Source organism: Quercus suber, unplaced genomic scaffold (genome assembly GCF_002906115.3).
Source record: "Quercus suber isolate HL8 unplaced genomic scaffold, Cork oak 2.0 scaffold_1286, whole genome shotgun sequence".
NCBI lineage: Eukaryota > Viridiplantae > Streptophyta > Magnoliopsida > Fagales > Fagaceae > Quercus > Quercus suber.
The window spans coordinates 1-14,927 of NW_027070675.1; the positions used below are offsets into that span (position 1 = coordinate 1).

Here is a 14,927-nt window from a genome sequence, read left to right on the forward strand (position 1 = left end):
TGTCTACCACTTCTATTTTTCTATAAGTATCTAGTTTCCCCATAGGTTTGGGTCCGAGGACCATGCAATACCTTGGTTCTGTCTAGTACCCAGGTACAATGGTGTGTATAGTTTTACCATAGGCTTGGGTCTGAGGACCATGCAATACCTTGGTTCTGTCTACCACTTCTATTTTTCTGTAAGTAGAGGTTTGTCCTCGGATCGCTTTACTGGAGATGATTCCTCCTTGGGTCGGATTATGATTTTTACACGTGGCGTTGATCTCGCCTCCAGCTCAAGGCCCTATCTTTTTCATTTATGAAGTGCCCTTTGTCTGTTCGTGTTCCGCGCTTGATGCTTCGGTGCGCGAAATGCGCCTTCATTAATGTCCTCGTAAATTAACACGAGTCCAACGGTATACGGCCTCCTTGGAAATTGGTGGCTTCATTATTATCCCAACTGATAATTCTCTTTTCGAACTCTGCATGAATTAATTCTTACCAACCCCCATCCCCTGTATAAGGTGGGGAGATGGTTTCTCCACAACCCATGGACCTCTCAACACAAACAGAACAAAACACATTCTTCCAACTTCCCAAGCCCTTTTAACAACCCTGCCGGAATTGTGACTGGAACTGGCAAAAGCCGGTATGGCCGCAGCCCCCACTGGGCTTTCGGTGCGGCAGAATCTAGGCGTAACCCCGATGGTGCCCTACAAGGTAGCCCGGAGGGATGTTGTTAGAGTACCCAACGTCTTTCCTTAGAGCGCACCCCCGACGAAGAAGACGTACGAATTCACCTCATGGGTGGTGCTCGAGTGTTGCCGTCTCCAACGGCCAACACTCATGAGGATTGGAGAGAATCAAGGTAACATCATGGGGGAAGGTATCCCGGAGCCCCTGCATCTGCTCCTCTCTTTGTTCCAGCTCCGCCTGGCCGAAAAGGGAGTTGTCGGTGGCCTGGAAACATGATGGCCCTCCCCCTTCTCTGCCTCTTGTCAAGCTCTCCCATTCTCTTTATACCAATAAAGGGACGGCTTGACACTTCCCACCGGCTAGTTTTTTCTTAGGGCGGGTCCACCTGGGCCTCTGATTGTAGAAATAGCTTGTAGGATTAGCTTGTAAATTTGTTTGTAAAATATGCCTGCCTGAGCCTCTGATTGTAATTTGTACTCTTTCTATTTATGAAATAATAATATCAAGATTTCTCTTTTCGCTGTCAAATCTTCAATTTTTTTTTTCAACCTACTGTAAAACGAATACTTAGAACACTCGCCTGGTGCGCCGGCCAGCACCCTAATCCTTCCCACACGGCGCCAATTGTAGAGACTCAGTTTGGATTGACCCTGAGTTTGGATGGGTTTTCCGCCCAACAAGCCCAAACAATTAATTTATAGAGAGTGGGTTAAAGGTTTAGGCGCTGGCCGTCGTTCATCAAGCATGAACTTCTATTTATAAAAAGATACTTAGAGTTTCTATACACCTGGGAGGATGCTCCTCGGCCATGGGCCGAGGAAGCCTTTTTCTTTTCTTTTTTCCTCCCCCTCTTTTTACTTTACTTGCTTTCCTTATATAGTCTTCATCTTCCTATCTCCTTATTCTATCTGTTGATCATTCATTTGCCTCTCTTCTGACCGTTCGTCCCATCAGAGGCCTTATCAGTACTCGAGTTGTTCACTCTGATCAACGTTGCCCTGCTAAGGGGTTATATCCCCATTAATGCGGCCAGGGGGGTTAGGTGAATGCATTAAATGCGAGGGTGACAGCTTACTTTGGGCCTGGTCTTTCCCGAAAATCACCCTTGTCAGGCCGAGGATGAAGAGGTCCTCGGCGTGGATTGGGAAAAGAGGCTTTCCCCAATTTAGCATTGAATAGTCAGTGTTCCTCGGCATGGACCTTGGGCCTGCTATCCGATGGGCCGAGGCCATCAGGCCCACGGGCCCCACAATTATAATGCTTCAAGATAGAGCTAAAGATAACAGATTTAATGTTACAAAAGATATTGCTTGAAAAAATAATTAAAATATAATTTTACAAAATTACAATAAAAAAATTTGTGATTATTTTTATTTTTTTAAATATCGATAGCAAACTAGGCAACTTGTGAATATTGATTAAACTTTATAAAGATGATAAGTAATAAAAAAATTTATATATATTAGAGTAAGTTGACTTACTCTAATACTTGGAAATTGAATTCATATTATTTTTTATATACAAGTTGTATGTGTGTAAATATATGTTTATACATGTTTTGAATTTCTCTTAATTGTTGTATCAATATCATGATTTGGCCTAAAAATAAATAAATTTATGGCTTCGCCTTAGGTTGAGTGAATGTGACTTTATGGCGTTTCCCCTAATATTATAAAAGAAATTTCCTTATTACATTACATTAAATGCAAACAACGATTAAAGAGATGTAATAAATAAATATGTGAAATGAGAGAGTTTTTGATAGGCGCTCATTTATAGTTAGTGGTGGTTGGTCCAACCTCCAAGTTAGCTTTTTTGAACTTGGTCCAATGTAAGTTACCTTGGGCTCCGCCCTGGGGGGGGGGGGGGGGGGGGGAGCCAGCCTCCTTCAAAACCCTCCCCTCCCCCAATTTTATTATTACAAATTTTAATTAGATATAAATTTACTTAATAACCACTTCATATTTAAAAAAGAGATTATGTATGCGTGTAAATATATGTATGCATGTTTTTAAATTTCTCTTAATTTTTGTATCAATATCATAAGTTGCCCCCTCAAACATTTACTTAGCTAGGTTCAAGGGATGTGTATGGCGTTTTTCGAATGATTGTATATGGAAGGTCCTTGTCACATTACATTAAATGCAAATAACGGTTAGTAAGATGAAATAAACGTGAATGTGAAAGGAGAAGGTTTTCTTGTGGCACTTCTTTTAAGGCAGGGGTGGTTGGGCTTCTTTGAACTTAGCCAGATGAAAATTGCCTTGTGCCTAGGGGTGGAGGGCGCTTTTCGAAATCCTTGTGGTCTTATTTTATTGGTTGAAATATGCCTAAGGTCTATGATATTAGAATTCTATCGGCTAAACTACAAGGATCAAGTATTGAGAATGATGATTCTCAAAAAATATATATATATATATATATATATATATTGAGAATGATTGTTTTGTATATATCATATTCATAATTGGGTTATGTTAACGAGTACCGTAGAGCATTAGTTAATAATCTAATTAAATAAAATTTTTATGAGAAAAAAAAAAACAAATAATATTTTGATAACTTTTTTCATTTTTCATAAAAATAAATCAAAATTTTTTTAAAATTGATTCTTAACCAATGCCCCAACGACACTAGTTAACATTTCCCTTGTAATACCCGAAATTAAAAGATAAGATCCATCAAATATAATCCCAAACTCCTATAAGAAAATATTCCACAAATCATGCACAAATATTATTTTTAGAATACCTGACTAATCTTGGAATAAGTGTAATCTCTTATTGCACACAAATACTAGAGGGCCGTTTGCTATAGGAGTTTAAATATATGTTTTCAATTTTTAAACATTACATGTATTCCTACATATTTTTTCACCAACATATATTTTCAAAAAATATAAACAATATTACTACAACAATGTTACCAAACGACTCCCAAGTAATTAAAAAAAGAGATCCATTAAATTTATTAAAAGTGGCCTCAAAGTATTAACTTAAAGACTTATACATATGACCTCGTGAATTAAATGAATCCTGAAAACCACAGTATCAATCTATGGTTACGTAAGAAAGAGGGATAAGTTACACCCAACTAAAATGAACCTAAATAATATTCCTGATTAAATTTGCTCTTACTACTTGTTCTTAAATAGTGAGAATCTCGTTAATTTTTATGAGAAAGATGATGAGGACCCCTAGTATGGCCTCTTATCTATATTTAGTATATTTCGACTAGTCCCATTCAAAGGTGCTATTATTAGCATTATGAAATGTGGGAGAACCTTTTATGGGGTCCCTGGGTTCATTTTCGTAGTACTCTGGATTTTGATTCAAAGTGCACCAAACATTGTACCATTTCTTTTTTCGACGCTCATTATTAGATTGCTGTAGATACTTTTATTCTCAAAACTACCATTCTTTGTCTCACACAAAGACGAAAGAAAAGAAAAGAAAAGAAAAGAAAAGAAAAGAGCGACACGTTACTCGAACCTTTTTAAGGCCGAGTCCTGCGGTGCGGTCAGCTCATCAGGCTCGGACCACAAGGCGCCGATGTATTTTTAAACTTGGATTTGTTTGGTCTTTCCTTTGTTGTTCTGTCTCTTTTACATGACAAGTGGGCATTGGACCACGCAAAACCCTACCAATGGGCAAAACAGACTTTTTGCCATTTTCAATTTTAGTAGTACGTAGCTCAGTACTTGTTTTTTTTTTTTGGTGGAAAATGGAAATGTCGCTATGTTAGTAAAATAATTTCGTGTATCATGCCATCCACTTCGTGATGTATGATGTATCCATGCGCCAATTACTTAAATGGCCACCTAGAGATTGCCTCTTTCACTAAACAGGAGCTTTAATTATTTTTTAAAATTTTGGCTTAGCATCATCTTCAAATTAAAGTCCTTGAACTTCCCTTTAATGCTCACAAGTCACGACGGGGTTGTTGGCTTCATAATTACCATTTTACCCTTTTTTTAATCCAGATTCACTTAATTTTATAATGGATCGTAATCATATTTTATCACTCCCCTAATGCAAAGAATAAAACGAGCATTAAAAAATGATTGCACACTTAAAAGATTTTCACCATCTGGTTTGTTTGGATTGAAATGGAGGGAGAGAGGGAAAATGGGGAGGGGTAGAATAGAGTTAACTAATTAAACTAATTTTTGGCTAACTTTACTTTACTTATCTCTATTTTCTCTTAATTCAGACGGATCTTTAGAGATATAATATTATTTCAAAATTTCATTTTTTTTTTCTTGCGCACAACCTTAATGAAAGCTCCAAAAGGCAAAAGAATTTTAGTTTTCATGATTGGAATCGAAAAGAAGAGAAAGATCCAAGGGTCACGCCTATAAGGGTCCACCACAAAAATTGTCTCTGCTCACCCATTTTCATTCTAAAAAAAAAAAAGAGAATGAATTTGACAAGTGATTAAAAATAACTATTACATTCCAAGCATTTTATTACATACCATAAAATAAAGAAATGAATGAGATGTGTTTAATAAATAGTACTATAGTCGGCTTCAAAAAAAAAAAAAAGTACTATAGTAGTAAGATAATGTACTTGTTTGTTAAAAATACCAAAGCAAACCTACCAAGGAAATCGTGTGTAGTGTTTATCCAAGAAAAAGAAAAATACATGAACAAGTATCACGTGTAGGGGGCATATTAGAAATTTCACATTTAAACCAGTGCGGTTGACGTCATTTTTAGTTTTTGTCTCCCTCTCAATTCCTCTCTCTATACAGTATAGACAGTGTGGTTGGTTCTGACTGAAAGATGCCATTAATTCGCTATTATCAGGTGGTGCTCTCTGCATATATCATATGTAGCTCCTAAAAATACCCACTCTTATTCAAAGCCAACCTAAATATAGAAAATAAATACCAAAAAAAATTAAAAAAAATTTCAGCAGATGATTTTCTCTCTGTCTCAAACATGGACTTCGAAACCCTAACGATCAGAGCTCAACTCTCCATGTACCGCCGCAGGTAACTCTATCACTACTCACTCTCTCCCTCTCTCTCTAACTTTCCTTGTTTCCGATTCCCTGTTTTGTAAAATCACTTTGATGATTTCTAAGAATTTTTTTTTTTTTTTTAAATCGGATTTACTTATTATGGCTTTTTTTTTTTTTTTTTTTTAAAGTACGGAGCGATTTTTGAGCTGTATTTTTTTAGGTTTTTAACAAAGTAAGGATAAGAATCACTTCCAAAATTGTTGGAATTAAAGGGTTTGTTTGGTATGTTAATTTACTGCTAGTTTGCTTTTTTGTTACGTTTTTGGTTTATATTTTAGTTTAATTAAAATCACATGGATATAACATGCAGTATTAATAAATAGTGATTACTGAGTAATTTTTATTTATTTATAGAAATAAATATATTTGAAAGGTTGGAATTTTATTTTTTTATTAAGCAAATCGTGTGCTAATGCAACTCATTCTCTTTTTTCTTTAAAATTTTTTTCTTGGCATTATGTTGATATTGTTAATTAGTCTTATATTAACTTTATCTATTGACCCCGCCGCTCTGTTTGGATGCCCAGAAAAAGAAAAAGAAAATTGGCCCCCTCTTAGTAATGCAAGTTGTCTTTTTAAGATTTTTTTTTTTTTTTTAAATAATTTTTAATTTTTTATGTCAACTTGTAATGTTACTGTAAACTGCAAAGGGTTCTCACATGTTACATTATATGTGATTTTGACACTTTATTTTCAGGGAATTGTTTCACCGAGTCAGAGTATTTCAAATTATAGTGGTTCTGTTATATACCCTTTTTAGCTTAGCTACATGTGGACCAAGCTCCATGAATGGGATGCTCAAGTCGGTGGATCATGATGCATGTGAGTCATATAGAGATGGAAATGATGTTGGGTTTTTGGATATTGGTGTTGGTGATACTAGTTCCGGATATGGGAATCCGGGGACCCACTTAAATGCTGGGACTGTTTGTGCCAATTCCCAATCTTTTTGCTTCCCTTCAACATTACCGGGTTTTTCTTCTAAAGAACATGATCTCAAAGCTGGTGATGCTTCGGAAGAATCTACTAAGGATAGCGGGTGGGCGGGTAATAAGAGCTGGTCATCGGACCATGGTATGTTTAAGTTATTGAAAGGAGGGATTGTTTCTTGTTCTTTAAACTCCAGAGAGGGTGTTAATGAGTTATCATCCATTCAAGCTGATAGTCCTAATCAAAATTATATTTCTTCCTGTAGAAGATCTTTACTTAATCAGAAGGGCACGAGGTTTAGGCCTGAAAAGAAATCTGAGATGACCACCAAAGCAGGTTCTTTTGATGGTTCTTCCTCTCCCAATGTAGAAATTAACCCTAGTGTACTGGATTGGGGACAAAAGCATTTATATCTTCCTTCATTAGCTTTCTTGACCGTGGCAAATACGTGCAATGACAGCATTTTACATGTCTATGAACCATTCAGTACGGACTTTCAGTTCTATCCATGCAATTTTAGTGAGACTTTGCTAGGACCTGGTGAAGTAGCTTCAATCTGTTTTGTGTACTTACCTAGATGGTTGGGCTTGTCCTCTGCTCATTTGATTTTGCAGACAAGCTCTGGTGGTTTCTTAGTCCAAGCTAAGGGCTTTGCTATTGAGTCACCTTATGAAATTCAACCTATATTAGGCCTGGATGTTTCTTCTGGTGGAGGGTGGAGCAAGAATTTGTCTTTGTTCAATCCCTTTGATGAAACCCTTCATGTGGAGGAAGTAACTGCGTGGATTTCAGTTTCTCTAGGGCATTCTTCCCATTATACTGAAGTGCTTTGTAGCATGGAAAATTCGCGGGGCTCTGATGACCTTGGTTTGCCAATTGAAAAGGATCAGTTGGTTGTGAAAAGTGATGAAGTTGGTTTGCCTCTTTTGGCAATGAGGCCTCATGGAAAGTGGGAGATTGATCCTCGTAGCACTGAGACAATCTTAGAGATAGACTTCTCAACTGATTCTGAGGGGAAAATTTTTGGTGGATTTTGTATGCAGTTGCTAAGGTCTTCACTAGACAAGTCTGATACAATTATGGTTCCTCTTGAAGCTGAATTAGATCGGAAAGCTGCCTACACTGATCTTTCAGTATCTGTCTCAGCATTTCTGCAGCCTCTATTGTCATGTGATGCCAGTGAAACTATTGGTGTTGCTATGTCTCTGAGAAATGGTGCGTCTTACTTGTTGAATTTTGTTGAGATTAGTGAAGTTTCAGACCCTAAACTTTTCCACATCAAATATAAGGCAGGCTTACTACTTTTTCCGGGAACCATCACACAAGTTGCTTTGATTACTTGTACTGACCTTCTTGTTGAATTGCATGATTCTTCCCCTGAAATCTCCAATATATACGGGAACTGTAAATTACTCATACTGACAAATGACTCAAGTAGTCCTCAGATTGAAATTCCTTGCCAGGACATAACCCATTTCTGTTTAAGACATCAGTTAAATTCTTCTGTTGGATATGAGTATCAGTCTGAAAAGGCCGAATCTGGAAATACGAGGACAGGGTCCTTGGGCAGTGGGATGCATTCGCCATCAGATATCAAGGTATTTAGATTGTACCCCTGTATATCTATATGTACATTTCCTTTATGGTTGATGAATCCCTTTGGCATTGGATCAGTTCCAAGTTTGCTCTAGTTTCTAAATTCTTTACATTTGCTTTTCAGTGCAAAAGACTGACTGTGCATTGTCTTGTCATTAATGAGTAAGCAGACGTTTCTTGATTATTTGAAAATTGTGACATTTCTTCTCTTGCAAGAATATTGCATCTTAGTCCATTATGTATATTGGACAGCATTAAGCTGATAAGTAGATTAAAAAATCACAGATTTGAGCTGGGATGCAAAATTTTGACATAATGCTCCATGAATGCTTGGAAATGTCATACAGAAAGAAGAAGATAGATGGCTGTTTCAAAGCCTGTTAAGTAGCTGGCAGGGTGTGCATATATAAAACGAGCATGGCTAAACATTAATAATTATCCTCTTCCTCTCAAATATATTTTAATGCCCATAGAGTTAACATATGGAAGATGCATTTAGATTTTTTTCTCCTGCTGTCAAGTATTGGTCTTGCTTTTCATTGATGTTCGCATGAATTATATGTCAACTATAAATCAGTAAATGCCATACTATGTTTTAGAGCATTATTACATCCCTGAACTTGATCAATTTCTAGAGTTGCGACTTGTTAAGTTTTAAGTTCTTTAAGATTCATGCACTGATTCTGTGTAGTAGCAAGATGTGAAGTCTTTATTTATTTATTTATTTTAATGTAGGTAACTTAAAATATTATTAAAAATCGTAGCTAACTCGAGTACATTCAGAATGTACTGTAGGGGCAAAAATTAGGAACCAAAATTATAATGATCAAGTAAAACAGGAAGGGAAAAACATGACAAATGAGACAGACCCAAACTCCATTCAAGGAGAGTATGAAAGAAAAAAGACTTAAGCTCTAGCATAGACCATTCACAACTCTCAAAACTCTTAGCATTCCTTTCTCACAAAACAAAACACCAAAGACACAGCTCATATGCTATGGAGCAATGAAGAAGAAGATGATCCACAGACTCTCCACACTTTTTGCACATATAACACCAATCAAGGGCAATAATACTCCCTCTCTAAAGGTTATATATTGTTAAAATCTTACCTAAAGAAGCAGACCATGAAAAGAAAGCTACCCTTGTAGGAACCCTCGATTGCCACACCATTTTCCAAGGGTATGATAGTAGGAGGGTATAGAGAATGATAAAATCCTTAAACCTCTAAACCTCTACCCAATGCCGTCTTCCAACAAACTTTGTTAGGACTAAGACCGTGCACAGACAAAGAGTAGACAATGTCCATAGAAAAAACCCACGATTCTAGCTCTCAATCATGCGCTGAATGACAAAATTGAACATCCCAATGAATCCTCACAGTTGAAAAGCACGTAACCTCTGCTACTGAAGAATCCCTTGCCCTACTAATTCGATAAAATTCTAGAAAGGCCTCCTTAAGGGTACAATCCTACACCACACATGCTCCCAAGACTTCACTCTAGTACCATCACCCACATCATGCCATAGGAGTTTTGAAAAGTTCAACCAATCACTTCTAATGAATTTCCTGAGGCTAACACCATATGCATTAGACACAGTTTTCGTTCAACCCTCCTTCATAGAGCATCTGCCTCCATGCCATACCTCCACTACCATTTGCCTAACAAGGCAGAGTTGAAACTTCTCAAACGTCTAATACCTAGCCCCCCAACCTGCACTGGCTTACAAACCTTAGCCCATATCTTCCCTTCCTAAGGGATTATCTCTACTGTTGATTTTGAAGTGCACAAAATTCTCCACTCTACATGTTAAAAGAAGTACCCAAAGGTCTCCTCTAACCTAAATGTTAGGTAGTAATACCACTGCATACTTACCAAATAGCAATAACTGCAAGGTGTAGGAAGGCATGGGTATGAGTTAGTAATCATTTCAATAGCCACTGACCAAATAGAAACAATGGCAAGGTATAGATAGGCATTGGTATGAACCAGTTGTAATTTTAAGACAGACAAGCACAAAATAACTCTTACATAGAGAATGTTAGAAAAAAATATTAATGCGCTAAGAAATCATAACTTTGGTTTACCATTTTAGGTAAACTCTGTATTGTGCTAATAAAACGAAAGTCATTCGTGGTTTTATATTAGAATTTATGGGTACTGCTGAATGGTTTATAATTTCTGTTGGTGGCCCAGATTTAGAAGTTCTGGGGTGGATTCATTGTTGAGTGGGTAGCTAGATCATGTGTGGGATCTCAGTATCTCACACTGTATCAGCTAGAGTTCCTTCATTCTTGTTGTCTTAGCAGTTTTTTTTACTTATTCTCCATTGTGCTCATGTTTCTCATTCCTCTTATAGGAGTTCTTTCTTTCTCTCTGGCCCTATTCTATTTTCAGGGATGTAATTTATAAAAAAATCCCCCCCCCCCCCTCGCCATTAAGAATTCATAACCGACCCAAAAGTTTGGGACAAAGGTTTTGCTGTTATTGTTGTTGTATTTACTTCCCTGTGGTTGAGCAAGTTTTTACCCATAAATGTAGGCAGTACAGACTGAGAATATTAATGCTTAGGTTATGTTGTTTTCTTGCTATGTATTCTTACTCAGTCTATATTCATGATAACCTAGATGCTTTTGTGAACTTATTGTCTGAAGGCACTGGACGCAGCTGAAGCTGATGAATTGGTTCTAGGGAACTGGAAATCTCAAGCTACCATAAGTGGTATGTCTGTTCTTGATGATCAAGAGGTATTCTTCCCTATGGTCCAGGTTGGAAGTCATCACTCTAAGTGGATCACTGCAAAAAATCCCAGCCAGCAGCCGGTTGTAATGCAGCTTATCCTTAATACAGGAGAGATTATTGATGAATGCAGGGCCCAGATGGTTTCACACAACCACCATCGGGTAGTTTGGTTCATAATGAGTCGACTTCTCCAGCAAAATATGGATTCTCAATGACAGAGAGTGCACTAACTGAGGCTTATGTTCATCCTTATGGTAGAGCATTGTTTGGGCCAATTTTCTTCCAACCTTCAAATCGATGTGGGTGGAGCAGCTCAGCTCTGATAAGGAATAATCTTTCAGGTGTGGAGTGGCTATCTTTGAGGGGATTTGGAGGGTCACTTTCCTTAGTCTTGCTGGAGGGGTCTGAGCCTGTTCAGAGTGTAGAGTTTAACCTCAACTTGTCAATTCCTCTGAATATCTCCCCCCAGACATTTTGGTTCAGACGGAAGATACAATTAATGCCTGTTCACAGCCATTCTCGAAAGAGCTTTATGCCAAGAACACTGGAGACTTGCCGTTGGAGGTGAGAAAAATTGAAGTTTCTGGAACAGAGTGTGGGATGGATGGATTTATGGTACATACTTGTAAAGGTTTTTCTCTTGAACCTGGGGAATCAACAAAGCTTCTGATATCATATCAGTCTGATTTATCTGCAGCCATGGTACATAGAGATCTTGAACTGGACTTGGCTACTGGTATTCTTGTGATTCCCATGAAGGCACGTCTTCCCCTGCACATGCTCAATATCTGTAATCAATCAGTTTTCTGGATGAGAGTGAAGAAAGCCTCTGTAGCAGTCCTCGTTGTTGTTTCCTTGATGTTACTGGTGTTCTGTTGCCTATTTTCCCAGGTGATAATAACCTTTGGCTCGCAGGATTATTTATACAAGAGCGAGAAGGGTTCCATTGCTACTAATTTGAGGAAGGCAGGGAAAACTGCTCATGTGCATTGTAACCAGAGAAATGGCGACTTGTCTGTGTCCAATGAGATAGATAGTCTGTTAACGTCTATTGAGGAAGACAAAAACTCATTGCAGGCATCTGTTGGTAGATTTCCGGTTGGCCAGGGTGGGATCCAGAACAGGGAATTACTGCTCAACATGTGAGACCAACTCTGGAAAATTGTAAACAAACTAATGATTCCCTAGACACTCAAAAGGAAAGAGCATTTCCAACCTCTTCGCTGTCAAAGTCTGTAGAAGTTGAGAATTCTGATATGATAGAAGCATCCCAACATGGTAAGCTTACAGTCAAAACTGGAAAAGATAAGGGAAGGAGGCGAAAGAAGCGCAAGGGTGCTCTTTCCAAATTAACAGGATTATCTGAAGTGTCTAGTAGTCAGAGTGGAAATTCCACACCTTCATCTCCCTTGTCTCCAGTCACATCTGTAACACCTAAACGTACACGGCCGCTGTCTCCTGATATGGAACAAACTAGTGAGGCTAGGTATCCATGTACTCAAGTAGCAGACCAACTGTGTCTGAAGAATCGAGTTCCTAGATCTGCCACTGAGGTAAACATGTTGGAGCCCAAGGTTCCTGCAAAGCAAAGCAGTAACAACTTGTTCTTTTCTACTCAAGAGCAACCTTCAGCATCCAGAAAACCTACTAGTAAGCCTGTACTGTTGCCTTCTGCTACTTTTCCTTGTCATGGTAAGGCTGCCCCTGATAAGTTATACTCTTCCCCTTTTCTGGCTTCAACCTCTAAAATTGCTCCACATGCTCGAGCTCCTGGGTCCAAACTCTACAACCGGCAAACAGAGGAAAAGGCAAGGCTTGGGGATAAATATACGTATGATATCTGGGGTGATCATTTTTCTGGACTTCATTTAATGGGTCGGCCAAAGGATGTTACTTTCATGATCTCCAGTCCTACTAAAAATGACTCTGAAAGCTTCTTTGTAAGGGGTCCTCAAGCCCTTGTGACCAAGTCTCAATCAAAATCTGTAGGTTTTGAAAAAGAAGGTTAGATAAATTACTAAATAATCATTAAAATATTTGCAGCTGCAAATCTCCCTAGTCTCTAGCTTGCACATCTATAGTCATTTCCATTCATATATGAGGTCAGAATGATTTTTTAGTATTTCATTAAACCATTTAAAAAAAAAAATCAGTGATTTTCAATATATATATTATTTTCATTAAAACTTTTTTTTCCCTAAAATTAAAAAAGAAACACAAGTTTTCAGTCACAGTGGCTTCCCTTTCTATATTTTTAATCTATTGGGAATTGATCTAAAAAAAAAAAAAAAACCCTTGCTTTTAAAATCTTTACCTGCTTTTCTTTTTTCACCTTTTGTACCATATACGTGCGCACACAGACACAAAATAAAAGATAAAATGGTAGAAAAAGATAAAAGGAAGAGAAATCAAGCACCTGTGCTTTATTTGGTAAACCTTGACTAACATGGCTCGTCATTTACTTCTGTTTACTGCCAAGGATATGCCATCCAACTTTGCCTTTTTCTCTGCCTCCTTTTTTATTATTACTAATAGTCGAAATATAATTCTTTGTTTTCTTACTCTTGACATCCTTCCTAAAACAGGTGTTTTTCTTTTCTTTAACCTTTGATATGTGAGATCAACATGGCTCTTTCAGATTAAAGTGCTACACTATCAAAATTTTCAAATGAATAGCCATTTTCTTTGCAAATTTATTTTCCTTATCATTTTTCTACACGTGTAATTAATATAACCATGGTCAAGATTTATGGAAATTGAGAGAATGAAAGTCAATAAACCCATTAGAAGTTATCTGGGATATGTCTTATCTTTCACATATTATTGGTGCATTCTACTCCTTATTGAACAATTATTCCATGGTTCTACAAATTTTTGTGTGGATTACCATTTAAAGTTCTGTGATTGCAATTTATTTGTGATTAGTTCACGCATCTCCATTTTGGATAAATTACTAAAGGAAAATAATAAAAGAAAGTTCACAAACAAAGCTACAAGTTATTATTGGCTTGTGTTTGTTATCTAGCTTTCTATTATGAAAGGCATTTATGCTGTTGCCAGTGCATGCACTGCAATATGGAAGACATTGATGATTTAGAAATCTGCAAGTGATTGCAAAATTTCAGTACTCAGGAAGTGAGTTGATGCTTAGATGCAAATACAAGGCACCCCAACAAAAGGCACTTGGTAGTTGGTAGCAAGGAAAACACATGTTAATGGTACATATGACTTTGACAACTTGCGACATATACCTAAATGCTAAATGTGGGTTTGTGTTGGTGTTCGTTCTATATTTCATTTAGGTGTAATTGAAAGCAATTATTTACTTATGTCATTATGGTGTACGTGCTTTAATGCATGCCGAGTAAATTGAAGGGGAGGAATGGATGATGTATCTATAAATTTAGATTGGACATCCTACTTAATACATGAATAGGATCTGATGCTGTCACACGGACACGGATGTACTTCGATTTAATTCTACTTATTGTTAGTTGCATCTTTCAACCAATCTGACCTTTGCCTGGGTTTACGTGGGTCGAAATTGAGACTCGTGACTCAAATCTACCTGGTTAGAGATGGTTATAACACTAGAAGAACTTCAAAACACAGCATACCGCCCTACTCAAAACACAGGAGGACACCCTGCAATTGCAACAATACTAGGCAGTTACCATTTTACCAGTAGACCTTGTTCTTAAGCACGTACAAGCATAGCTACACAAAGTGTTTGGCACTGCTTCACAATAACCAGCACTTCATCTTACACCATGTTTAATTTGCTTGATAATAGCTTCTTCTGATAAAATATTGCCGTTGTATACCCTGGTATTATGCTGCAATGCAACCACATTAGCTTGTATAGAGTTGCTTTAAACCTTCCAATCTTCAAGCTTCTTAAGACCCACTGGAAACTTGCAGACCAAGACGAGTCAATTTGATGAATTATCACACGA

General features: G+C 37.5%; 2 protein-coding genes across 3 annotated transcripts; both read left to right on the plus strand.

Moving 5' to 3' along the window:
* The first annotated feature begins 5,413 nt into the window (after window positions 1–5,413).
* LOC111987744 (uncharacterized) lies at window positions 5,414–11,404 on the plus strand. Of its 2 annotated transcripts, XM_065769699.1 has the most exons (4): window positions 5,414–5,672; window positions 6,399–8,229; window positions 8,352–8,389; window positions 10,884–11,042. In XM_065769699.1, exons 1-4 carry the CDS (start codon window positions 5,620–5,622, stop codon window positions 10,918–10,920), a joined length of 1,959 nt encoding a protein of 652 aa, XP_065625771.1. In that variant the 5' UTR covers window positions 5,414–5,619; the 3' UTR covers window positions 10,921–11,042. The 2 variants fall into 2 exon arrangements, with proteins under 2 accessions (XP_065625771.1, XP_023875252.2); XM_024019484.2 differs by lacking the exon at window positions 8,352–8,389 and having other exon boundaries at window positions 5,416–5,672; window positions 10,884–11,404.
* LOC136065892 (uncharacterized) lies at window positions 11,404–13,021 on the plus strand (the record flags this gene model as incomplete). Its single annotated transcript, XM_065769700.1, is given in 2 exon segments — window positions 11,404–12,111; window positions 12,114–13,021. Coding segments are annotated over 2 exon segments (1,575 nt in total), but the record flags the coding sequence as incomplete, so codon positions are not given.
* Window positions 13,022–14,927: the final 1,906 nt, after the last annotated feature.

Bases quoted from the DNA above. Each gene is read 5' to 3' on its own strand.
- LOC111987744 (XM_024019484.2), top strand. From the start codon at position 5,620: ATGGACTTCGAAACCCTAACGATCAGAGCTCAACTCTCCATGTACCGC. The intron at 5,673-6,398 runs GTAACTCTATCA...CTTTATTTTCAG, and splicing joins CTCTCCATGTACCGCCGCAG to GGAATTGTTTCACCGAGTCA. The intron at 8,230-10,883 runs GTATTTAGATTG...TATTGTCTGAAG, and splicing joins ATTCGCCATCAGATATCAAG to GCACTGGACGCAGCTGAAGC.